Source organism: Natator depressus, chromosome 16 (assembly GCF_965152275.1).
Source record: "Natator depressus isolate rNatDep1 chromosome 16, rNatDep2.hap1, whole genome shotgun sequence".
Lineage (NCBI taxonomy): Eukaryota > Metazoa > Chordata > Testudines > Cheloniidae > Natator > Natator depressus.
In genome coordinates, this window is record NC_134249.1 from 10679717 (window position 1) to 10692033 (window position 12317).

At 49.8% G+C, this 12317-nt stretch overlaps 1 protein-coding gene across 2 annotated transcripts in view; it reads right to left on the bottom strand.

Annotated features, from left to right (window-relative positions):
- Positions 1-12317, bottom strand: part of ASTN2 (astrotactin 2) — a 589627-nt gene that overhangs the window by 341730 nt on the left and 235580 nt on the right. For both annotated transcript variants that reach the window (XM_074973795.1, XM_074973796.1), the window contains exon 7: positions 9852-10019. In XM_074973795.1, coding sequence (XP_074829896.1) covers positions 9852-10019 — 168 coding nt within the window. The remainder of the gene's footprint in view (positions 1-9851; positions 10020-12317) is intronic.

The window sequence follows — 12317 nt, forward strand, 5'->3', positions numbered from 1 at the left end:
CCCACGCTCTCCAACCGGGGGACCTGCAGTCCAAGCTGAGCATTAACACCGGTCGCACACTGGCTAGTATCAGGTCTTGGTGCTGCCCGCACAAGCCCCCTTGCCCCGTGCGATTTCAGTTGGATACAGTATTCTTCATTTTCTGTCACAGTGCTGTCAGCCAACGGTGCTGCCACGTCCCACTGCTGAGGTGGATGCATTATTGTACACAGAAGGCCTCCTTCCACATACACAGCTTGTCGTGGCATGCAATGTTCTGAGGCCCATGAAAGATGCTCTGTAAATACAATTTATGTAAGAGCTCTGCTGTGGCTTTTGGCCACAGCCCTCCATGACGGGCGGTGTTGGAGCTGCAATAGCCCACTCGGACACCGGGGGGGAACTTTGGGATCTATGGTGCAATCGCCCTCATTGCCCCCAGGCAGGCACGGGGAACATGCCCGGGCTACATCCATTTGGATGATTCATCATAGGGACCTCTGTGCGGCTTGCAAATTCTTCTGGCTGGTGCTGAGGGAGACAGGGTCATGGGCCTGTCTCTTCCCCATCTGCCAAGGAAGCTACACTTAGGGTGCAGGAGTTACCCACAAACTGGCCTTGGAGAGCAGGATTGCTGCCAGTGCTGTTAAAAGCCAAGAGACTGGATGAAAATGCCTTCTTCACACACTAAAATTAACACAGAAACTAGACAAGGAGTAAAGCTTCACCCATCACTGAAAGGCAGCCACCCCTGGGGTAGAATAAGGCAGCTGTTTAACAGCACACAGCAACGTTACAGAAAAGTTGAGGTCTGGGAAGGAAGAAAAATGTCCTATCCAACGGAAACCACAAGGGGGATTTAACCAGACCAATTTTGATTATCCAAACTAGGCCCTGGGGTTAGCAGTCCTGGTCTGACAAAACTGCCATGGAATCTGTAACCTGCCATATAATCAGAATTTTGGCGTCTATAACACATAACACCCTCCACCAGCACAGCACCCCTGATGCGATTTAAGGGCACTGGGAAAAGCATTACCTACAATATCTCCAGCACCATTTCCTATAACACCTGCGATTTCCTACCGGGTCTCCCATCCAAGCACCGCACTGACCCTACTAAGGGCTTGTCATCGCTGCAGAGCTCGAGCTGGAATCTGAGCGTTGCCTCTAACCTGACTCCTGCCCTCACACAAATATCTCTCACTCAAGTTAAGGGATGCTTTAAGCTTGAGCTAGCCAGATGGGGCTGATGGTGTCTGAGGCTCCAGAGCTGCAGATGCTGGAGCTAGTAATGCCGTGGGGATACAGCAGCCCATGCATCAACTGCAAACCCAACCACACTGCGTAGCCCCATGCTGTTTCACAACGTGGTCACTTGAGCTAGGCTAGCTAGAGTGCTGCAACTCTCAGGGAGTGTCTATTCTGCAATCGGGACAGCCCATGTGGCTATACCCAAGTGAGCACGGAGCTAACTTGCTAACAACAGCAGTCAGTTGTTAGTTAACAACAGCCGCAGCGGCATGGGCTAGTCACTTAAGTAGGGTTGCCAACCATTCAGGATTGTCCTGGTGCCTCCAGGAATCGAAGATTAATCTCTAATGAAAGATTATGTCGTATGATGAAACCTCCAGGGATATTTTCAACCCAAACCGGTAACCCTATTTACCAAGATCATAGCATGAGGCTGTCTGACTCTAGTTCCTTTGGTAACCAGCGCTGGAGGTGGTAAGGGGCACAATTCCCCACTTTCCTCTGTTCCTTCTCTCTACAGCAGTGGTTCCAAACTTTAACAACCCGTGAACCCCTTTCACTAAAATGTCAAGTCTCGCGAACCGCCTCCTAAAAATGAACATTTCTAAGGACTACCTCCTTTAAATTAGCTTGGCCCACCCCCCAGGTACAGCGTGGCACCTGCTCACTCTGCCCTTGATGCCAACTTCCCCTGTCCAACAAGGACAGGTGTCCGAGCTGCCACCTGCACGCCTGGCGTTTCAGCTGCCGCCCTGCCCACCACAGGGCTCAGGCTGCTGGCCCCGCGCCAGGGTCTGGGCTGCTGGCGCCGCACTCCGTGGCGCTCCTGCTGCTGGACCCCGTTGACCACCCCGGTCAGCTGAGCTCCACTGAGCTTGGGCTGCAGGTCCCGCTGACTGCCGGGGCTCGGGCTGCCGGCCCCAAATGCCCGGCCCCGCTCTCCCTGGGGCTCGGGCTGCCAGCCCCACGCGGAGCGCTGGGGTTTGGGCTGCCGGATCCCCCGCTGATGGGGGCAGGGCTCGGGATGCCAACCCCAACTGCCCGGCCCCGCTCTCCCTGGGGCTCGGGCTGTCTGCCCTGCAACCGGGTCCCACCTGCTGCCTCCAACACCCGGGGTCCTCTGGCCGCCATGAGTGAAATTTTTCTGGGAAACCCCCTGTACCATTCTGCGAACCCCAGTTTGGGAACCACTGCTCTACAGTATGGGCTCCCAGTCTAGGGGTCATGAGCTTCAGAAGAGATCTTGATGGAGGTATGAAACAACCTGCCCTTTCGTATTGCTCAATGGGACCCCCGTATGGGAAAGGATGGGAACCTCTGCCCTGTGACATTAGGCCACCAAATGGCTGTCTCCACATTGGCCTTTTTTTCATAACCCTCACTGGTCCAGCTCCATCATGGCAGCAGCAGCAGCATAGATAAGCTGCTGGAGGAGTTTCAATCACTGTGTCCCCTAACCCTGCTCAGAGCAGGTCTAGGTGACATAGTGACAAAATTGCCAGACCCCAACACCTCACGTTCACCAACAACCTCTCCGGATGAACAGCGCTGATGGAGAATGCTGTGCGATGCTCTGAAGGCAAAGCCCCTGGGAGATGAGGCCAGAACATGCATGTCCACAAGCTTTCTTGCCAGGCTTGCCAGCTGCCAGAGAACTTATTAGCTGTGCTGATGAGCAGAGAGTCAACCCCCCTGCCAAATAATTAACGAGGCCACCATGGGACAGCATGGCAAGATCTCACAGCTCCCCCTGCCAGGTGAGGAGATTCACAGAACATTAAATACGAAGAAAGAGATCCTGATAAATTATGAAATGCTGACTTCAGTGGAAAGCCGCTCCTGGCCAAGAGTGCTGTCTTCAGAGAGCTCCTGGCCAAGCAAGCACCAGCTAGAGACTGTGAACTGCATTCGCGAATAACCGCAGCGGCGGTGACAGCCGCAGGAAAGGTTGCTTCATCGTTTCCATTCCAGCCACTGGTTACCAGTCATTTCTAACTTTCTGGGCTGACGTTTTCCAGGCCTGGTCTCTTCCCAATAGTGATTTAATGAATAAACAAACACACACACACAGTTGAGCTATTTAAAATGAAAAACACCTTCCTCTTTAGACCTTTTTTTTTTTTTGGCGCTACAATTCTTTAAACAGCTGGGGTAGAGGGGTGAAATTTGGCAGGGAAAGCACCCTCCCTGAGCAGAAGCCCCTTTGAGTGTTGCGAAATCTGGCATTGATTTGCCAGTTACATCCCATTGAGCTCCACCTTTCATGGTCCTGATTCATCAAAGCACTTAAGCATGTGCTTAACTTTAAGGAGGCGCTTAAGCCTCATTGCATCCAGCCTAATTTCTGCTGTGAAGGCACACACCAAAGGAGGAACGGTTCTGCCAGAGCCCCGTCTCAGGCACTTTTTATCATCCAGGCTAAAAGCTGCACTGCTCCTAAAGAGTCACAGCTGAAAGGTGACCTCCTACAGATCTCATCATATTTATCAAGTAGTTTGGCTTAGAGGGGCCTGTGCAAAAATAGCTCCACATTATGGAATCCTTTTTTTCTTTACACAAACTCAAAAATTCCATTATGACAACATTAACGGTTGCACGGTCAAACCTGCAAATGGTAGAAAGTGAGAAAGCAAAGTCAGCACAGGTAACCTTAACTCTGCCCCTTTATGTGCATGCATTTTGATTATATCACTTAAGCCTGAAGCTAAACCAGCATGGGAGTTAATTGCCTCATGCTCTGAGTTGCACATAAAGCAAGCTGTGCTGATGGATGAAAAGAAATCAGATATTACATGGCTGCTGACCAAGTTATTAAAATACAGACCTTAGAGAGAAGGGACCTCATCATACACAAGTCTAAGTCAACAAAGACGCTGGACCATTATGAAAATGAAAATAGCAAATGGATACAAGAATAAACAAACCGTACTAGATACTGCAGAAAAGCTGCATGATATTAAATTGCATTACTTGGGATCAAAGGGTGGTTTTAATATACACAAAGGGAGGGGGCACTTCCCAACTTACATGCTCAACCATGCAACCTCCAAATTCTCTAAAGGGGAGTGTGTTTGTTTGTTAAATGGGATATGTTTAAAAACGTCTTTTCTGAACCTCCTGCTGGCAAGTCCCCTTTTTGCTGGAGACAATCATATAATCTGTGACTACAGTGGCAAAAGAAACCATCTGGAAGACACTGGAAACCAATGCCATTGCCAATTTTTAAAAGGGGTCTCAACAACATCTCTACTCTTCTTTTTTTTTATCTTCAATCAATTCTGCTCACCGTTTTGTTGAGGCAATCAGCTCTACAGATGATACAATTTAGAGGTCTGATTTGTGAGGGCAAAAAAATCACGTGCCCCTATTAATCAAGGTCGTTTTCCATCTCATTTATCTCATTGCACTGCTAAGTGCCAGCACGAAGTTTGAACATTTCAGCATTTGGCCCAACTGGACCAGTTTTCCAGCAGGCCTCCTAAGATGTGCCCACAACATGTGAGAGTGAATTAGTTGCATGTATACAAAGCAGGTAATTGCGTACACAAATCAGTATTTGCACATGCCACAGAGAAGGGAAAAAAAATAGATGCCCTCATAAATGTAACCGGTGCTGATAAGGGAGGCCAGTGAAAAGGCAGCCCCTCACTGATTTTATGAGACTGCATCATAGTGTGTGGTACAAGCAGCGGCTTTGTCATGCGCACACAAAGCTTTGAGACACAGAGCTGGCAGACTCAGCTCCAACTCACAGCACAGCACAATCCCTCCTTATCCTCAGTTTGCAAAGGGCAGCAATCCAGTCCCAAGCACGGCATGAATTGCCCCTTCTTGTTGGTAATCTTTATAGCCAGCCATGCCAACAGAGCAGCAGCTCTCACTCATGTAAATTTCATGGAAGGATGGATGGCACTGGCTTGCAGAAAAGGGGGCCTGAATCAACCTAACCAAGGTTGGTGTGTTATATTGGTGTGTTACAGGCAGATGAAATGCCAGCCAGCACTTCATAGCTACACAGTATCCAGGGATCTGGGGGTGGCGAAGGAAGGACTCTAAACTTAATCCCTTTGAAAAGCAGGGATTCCTGCCAGGGTCCCCACGGCAGCTGTATCACATGGTATTAGCCCTAAAATGAGATGTCAACCCCCTCACACCCTCTCCAAAAGTTACCTTGATGGTAGCAATCACATCACCCATAAAACCTAGGGCACCCTGAGGCTTGTGAGTGGGAGACTAATTTGTGTTATTTGTACTGTAGTCGTGGCCCAGGTCCCCATCATGCCGGATGCTGTCTGAACACAGAAAAGATAGTCCCTGCCCAAAGAGCTATTAGGAACTTGAAATGCAAAGGCTAATATGTCAATGCACTGCTGCCCTTCGCAGCATGGACTGCATGCACCTGTTCACATGTGTCACAGGCCCCTTGTACAGCTACAGCTAAAGGAGATCCCCTTTAGCTCACATGGAAGAGGTCTGTGCTTCTGGAGCAGAAGGGCCTGAGTCCTATCCCTGCCTATGGCTGACACACCCCAGGGGACCATGGATTGACAACAGAGCTCTACTCTTCTATCCCAGACCCAGGCTTCATTGGATGATTACAGCAGGAGTTCTGGATTCCAGTCCCAGCTTTGTCAATGATTCACTCTAGCTCCTTGAGCCAAACCCACGCCCCCCTCACTGCCTCAGTTTACCTACCTGTAAAACAGGGATAACAACACCAAGCTGCCTTGCAGGAAAGAGGCTTAACTAATGCCTGCGAAGCACTTTGAGACCTTCAGAGCAGAAACGCTACGCAAGGCCAAGGGGCTGTCACTAGAAGGGGGGCTCCCTCATGCTACGTGGGTCATTCTCCTTCCCCATTCCAGACCTTAGCCATCACTTGCCATAGGGCCTCTCCTCCCACCAAAAATAAAATAAACTTGACCTATGAACAGGTTCTTCTCCCACCCACCCCTCCTGAAACATTTCCCTAGCAGAGAACTTTCTTGCCAAGTAGCCATATCACAAACATACTGGCCATGATTGTCATTGGGTGCCTAGAGATTCTGACTGTCTCACTTTCGGGGGGGCTCGCTCAACTCTCCAGGTTTTCAAAGGGTGAGCGTTCAGAACTTTCTGAGAAATGGGTCACTTTACATAGTCTCAGAGTTAGGCTGCCAAAATCACTAATCCCGTTTTAAAATTTGCGGCCGACGTCTTCCCAACAGCAACAATCTATCCCTGTTTATCAACCAGTCTGGAGGGAAGATGGGATCAGCTTTGTAATTTCTGCCCTTGATCTCTCTTTCCTTGATTTTAAGCTTAAGGTTAAGAATATCCAGGTTGAGATCAATGCTGCTCTTTGACTCACCTCCCTGGGCCTACATGATGCATTGCTTGTGACCAACACTTTCCAAGACCCCGGAGAGAGAGAACATATGTGCTGCAATACGCAGGCATAGTCGGGTGAGTCAAGAGCAGCAGGACAGGCTTAAGAATAGAACACTTCTTCATGGCAGGTCCCCGTACTCAGACACCTTGTGTGCCAGATCTGCTTTCTCACCCTTCCTGATCTAGCTATTCCCGGGCCTTCATGAGTTCCCTGTGGTTGGACTAGACATTACAGGTGAGGGCTGAGCTCATCCTCTTTCTGTTGCTCACGGCCAGCAAGCCCCTGCCAGGGACTTCTAACTGATTTATTTCTCAGCCAGATCAGTGATACAGCAGGGTCCAGGAGGGCCGACACTTGGATCAGAAAGGGGCCCAATCAGCCCATCTTCCCACGGATTTCTACTGCACTCAGTAAGGGGCGGATGCTCCTTTTGAGGGATGTGCTGAGGAACGTTCCTGGCAAAAGGGCAGAGGCAGCCAGCGAAGGTGGAATACAGCATGTCAAAGGCGCAGAGCAAGCCTTGCTCCATTCCCTCTGGCTGAGTTCTGTCATCCTCTGCTAAAGCATGGCACGGGGGATGGGGGGAGCCAGCCAGAGGAACCAGCTGCTCTCACAAGCCAGAAAAGCCTGAGCTGCTGCCGTTGTACAGATGTGGCCAGCAGCAGTCTGTCCCACACCGCAGAAACTGCGAGAGAATTAAACCAGACAGCATGGGGCTTGCAAGCAGAGCTGCCGGGCTTGTTCTGACTGGGTAATTGCATTCTGCCTCCATACGTTCTCCCCGCAGTTTCAGACGGATGAAAAATTCTTTACTTGCTTCTCTGAATTGTGGTGTAGTTACAGTGGGCTGCCTCCCGCCCCAGAGGCGACAGTGCTTCTCTGACGGCTGGAATGATCTCTCTATATAGTTTACAAAGGGCTTTGAGATATTTGGAGGAAAAGCTTCTATGTATATATCAGCCCTCCTTGCTGGGCTGGTTCTTCCCTTTTTCCTGGAAGTCTGGATTATACTGAGGGTTTGTCTACACAGGGAAATTGACCACCGTAGCTATAATGGAAATATTATCCTGCTATCGGTGTGCTGGTTAATTTCCCTTTGCAGACAAGCCCTGAGAAAGAGAAACACTTAGAAGGGAATAAAACACATCTCCTCCAAGCTACTCCTGGACACAGATATTTGACCCACTCTTGAGAACACAACCCAGCCTTAAATGACTCTCAAGTGTCTGATGTTTTATAATTGCAAGTCCCCCCCCACCCCACCCGCCCTTGCTTTTGGGACTCCTTTCTCCCATTATCTGGACCAGGACAAAGCATCTCCCGGATCCCAGATGGTGTTTGTATCTCCACAGCCACAACGGCCCCTGACCTGTGTGGGGTGGCAACTTCCTGAGATGGGAGCAAAGAAAATCAGAGCAAAAAAAATTTAGCTTGAGCCCAACTCTATCCCCCGCTCCCAGTTCAGCCAGTTGACAGAGCTCCTCCTCCACACCCAGAACTGGGCTGCTCCAGTGCCTGCTGTGAACAGTCTGACAGCCACAATAGTGCACTGAGAAGTGTCCTTAATTAATGAATGAGCAGCTAAGACAAGGTCTGGAGCCCCCACCTAAAATTCAGCCCTCATGAAGCTGTGGAACAGATTAGCACTATCCTCATACAGTCACTCTCCAACTGGTGTATCTGGTGCCACTGCCTCCCATTGTGGTCACTGCAAAAAGATGGAAAGGACAGAAATGGGGGAGGGATAGCTCAGTGGTTTGAGCATTGGCCTGCTAAACTCAGGGTTGTGAGCTCAATCCTTGAGGGGGCCATTTAGGGATCTGGGGCAAAAATTGGGGATTGGCCCTGCTTTTGAGCAGGGGGTTGGACTAGATGACCTCCTGAGGTCCCTTCCAACCCTGATATTCTATGATTTTATGAAATTGCACCAGCCTTGATGTCAGCCAGAAACAACCCTGCTCAGGCAGGGAGAGAGTCTGATTTCTCAGGGGGGAGGGTCTCAGCTGGAACTCGGACAGAGGACATAGAGAAAGCTTTCACAGCCTTAAGTGCTGAAAGGGTTGAAAATGAACCCCCTTTCTTCCTCGCAGGCTGCCGTGGGGGAAGCGCATTCCAGGGCCTGATGGCATCTCAAAAAGGCTTTCACAGCCACAAACTGCCCCTCTTCAAATCTAGCCAGCAGAAACCTGAAAACACAATCCCACCCTGCTGCTGGGGATTTGTGGCTCTCCCTGGCACTGGCTACACAAGAGGGAGGTGGAAGGAGGGGAAGGTCCGATGCTTCTCCTTCCATGAGCCAAGGGTTATCCCATTTCTCTTCTGGGAGGCAAGGTCATTTGCATGCTTTTTCGATTCAGCTGCAGGCAGGGAGTTTTATCAGCACCGAGGCCACTTCCCTCCAGCCAGCCAGCAAAGCATTCCAGGGAGAGGCACCGGGAAATGGTAACTCTCCCCAAACCCTGCAGAGGGCACCAAGGACCCTCATCAGAAAACCAATCACAGCCACAGAGCCATCTTCCCATGCAGAGCGCCCTGCTCCCTCATTATCAGTGCTGGCAGCAAAGGAGGTGTCAATGGAAAGTGACCTGAAAACGAGCTTTCAGTTGGCCACAGCCATGAGTTTATTTGCTGACAAGTTTTCTTTTTAATTCCTTTCCTTTATTTGCTGGTTGTACAGCTGGTTTCTTTTCAATTCCTCTCTAATTACAGGCTCTGGGGACAAGTTTCTCACAGCTGCGCTGAGAGGCATTAGGGCACTGAACACAATTGCACGGGCTTGCAGTTTCTGCAGCACCTCCAACAAGACTGTGATCCTGATGCCATGTCTCGACGGTGCAGGGGAAGGCTATTCAGATGACAAACAACTCTCAACAGCAGAGTAACTCCCCATCCTGCCCACTGTCACGCTGGAGAGCTGATCAATGTCTAGCACAGTGGGGTCCTGGTCTATGACAGTGGCTCAAGGAACTAACACAATACAAATCATAATAAAAAGATAGAGTGTTTCTAGGGTAGAAAAGACAGTACTCTCCTTTCTAATTGCGTGCTGGAGAGCTGCATGAGAGATCATAGCTAAATTGCATCCTTGTGGAAGGGACAGTAACTAGCAGTCCAATGCTGAAGGGCTGGTAGATCAGTCATTCGTAGGTTATGAAGGACTGCAACCCCACCAGCACAGACACTCTTAATACCAAGACAGACACCTCCAACGCTTCCCCAAGTCTCTTGCCTGCCGCTTTCCACTTACCAGTCTCTGGATCACACAGCTGCTCACAGGCATCGGTGGTCCTCTGCCCACAGAGATCTCTCACCCAGGGGGAGGTGGCGTTAATCTGATAGTAAAGGGAGAGCTTGGCTGGGTTTAACCAGTCAGAGATGTCCAGGTAGCTTCCCTCGCTCACAACAAAACTGCTTCCTGTCGGGGGGAAAACAGGGAAAGGGACAGTTTGTTAGTCGGGTGTAATCAGGACTCCAAGCACTTCGGCATAGCTGGAGAGGGTGAGAGGAGAAGAGGACAGACACATCAGACAAGATCCCAAATGGCATGCACAGAGCTTGGGTAGAGCATCATCATATGACCACGCAGTTGCTCTTCCCACTTCCCTCTTGGCCCAGTTGTGCTATTTGCAGAAAGCAAACTCTTGCCAATCTCATGTGTAGTGCATTAGATGCAATTGTGCTGAGCAACCTCCTCTGTGACACTCTAGAGTTACCGTCCCCTGGTTTTCCAGAGCTATTCCTGCCAGAAATGGATGATTGCTCTCTTGCTCCGTCTTCTTGATCCTCAGCCACTCCCCAAATCACACAGAGCCCTGATGCAGGAATGTCACACCAAGGGTCTTCTGGGGGCTAAGGAATGGAGCGAGCTGTAGATGTCACTCCCCTCTTTCATTGGTTATTTGGCCCTTTCCACCCCTGTTTTTCTCCCTTCTGCCCCGCTTGCTGGAGGGAACTATCTGCCCCAATGTCAGTACATTCATTTTATCAGGGGATGCGGGAGCTCAGGGTGGAGGATTATGGCTCAGATCTACAAACAGGGTGCTGGGGCTTCATTGCATCGCATCAGCCCAATCCTATGCCCTCTCATAGCTTGGTGCACCCCCAGAGCTGCTTTCCACCACCAGAACCAGGCTTGTCCATGGCCCCAAAGCAGCAGCAGGAGCTCAATGAACAGCCTGAGAGCCACAGCAGAGCACAGAGGAGTACTGAGAGCCCCCCGCCCCCAAATCTGAACCTGCTGTTCAGCTCACATCTTTATGAATTCACCCTGAAGAGGAAGAGGAGTCCAGCCTACATGACATCAGCCCAGGACTCAGAAAACCTGAATTCACCACCTGGCTCTGCCAGACTCTCTGTCCCTACAAATGGATTAATTTGCTCCCCAGCTCCTGATCTGTAAAAGGGGGTGAACACTTCCCCATCTCACAGGGTGGCGTTTCTGAGGCCCACAGATTCTAGGGAGATGAGGGCCATATACGTTCATAGACAGTAGCAGCAGAATGCACCACCAGGCTGCTCTTGGCTCAAGAGGCATGAACCTGCCCCATCTGCCAATTCCCCTGAAGAGGAGCTCTGTGGAGTTCGAAAACTCGTCTCTTTCACCAACAGAAGTTGGTCCAATAAAAAATGTTCCCTCACCCACCTTGTTTTTCTCACTTCCCCGTATGAGCAGTCTTCTCTCTCCTGAAACTCCCTTCCTCCAGAGGTCAGTGATTGAGAAGTAAATCCCTGCCAAAATCCTTTTCCTAAGAAATCTGATGTTTCTTTATTTGTGAAATGTATTCTTCCCCCCCACACACACACCCCACCCCCCGGCTTGTGGGAATATGCATCTTCTAATTAGCCAAATAGATTTTCAGTTCAGCCCAATCATTTCCTTATCTAACATCTGAAGCCCAGCATCACTAGGGGGATTTCACAGACGCAGAGGTCCTCATTAACTCTGATCTTCAATTACATTGATTAGAAGACTGCATCTGTAATAGTGCTGCATAGATCAGAGGTGAGCCAGGGAACCCTGGCCATTACACGTAGCATTTTGTGAAGTAACAGGTAGAAGCCACTAAAAGCAGGGCATGGAGGCCACTGGGAGAAGACACCTTCAGAGAAGAATGGTGGAAACAAATGTACTTTGTGGACTATAAGAGAGTCCTGGAACTAATTTGTTTCATTCCTTTAGAATTCCAGGTCTCAATATAACCTTTAAAATAGAGGGCAAAGAATGCACTAGATTTTTTGAGGATTCAGAGCCTTCCAAAGTGACTGCCCAGAGTGGGAGCCTCTCCAGAAACTGGGTTTATCCCTTTGCAGCACGGAAGACTCACAAGACTTAATAAAGGATTCAGTCTTTAATTTCTGAAAACAGTGTGTGAGGTTTTCGTCTCCTGTCTCCCATTAGCACCAATGGAAGCCAAGCGATTAAGAAACCCCATCAGGACAAGAATCGGCGCACATGCATCCGTTGGAAAATTAGAAGTTAACTGCCATGTAAATGAGGATTGTCAAGGCCTAGTGAGAAAGAAACCTCTCAATCACCTTCCTCCTGCCGCACCAACCGAAGATTTATAAAGCAGGAGTCTCAATGCAGGTGCTTAAATGAGTGGCCTGGGAAAACCCCATGAGAAACAAGTGCTGAGCTCGCAGCAGTTCCAGCTGATTTCAATGGGAGCTGCCAAGAGGTTAGCAGCTAGGAAAAGCTGGCCACTTATTTGGG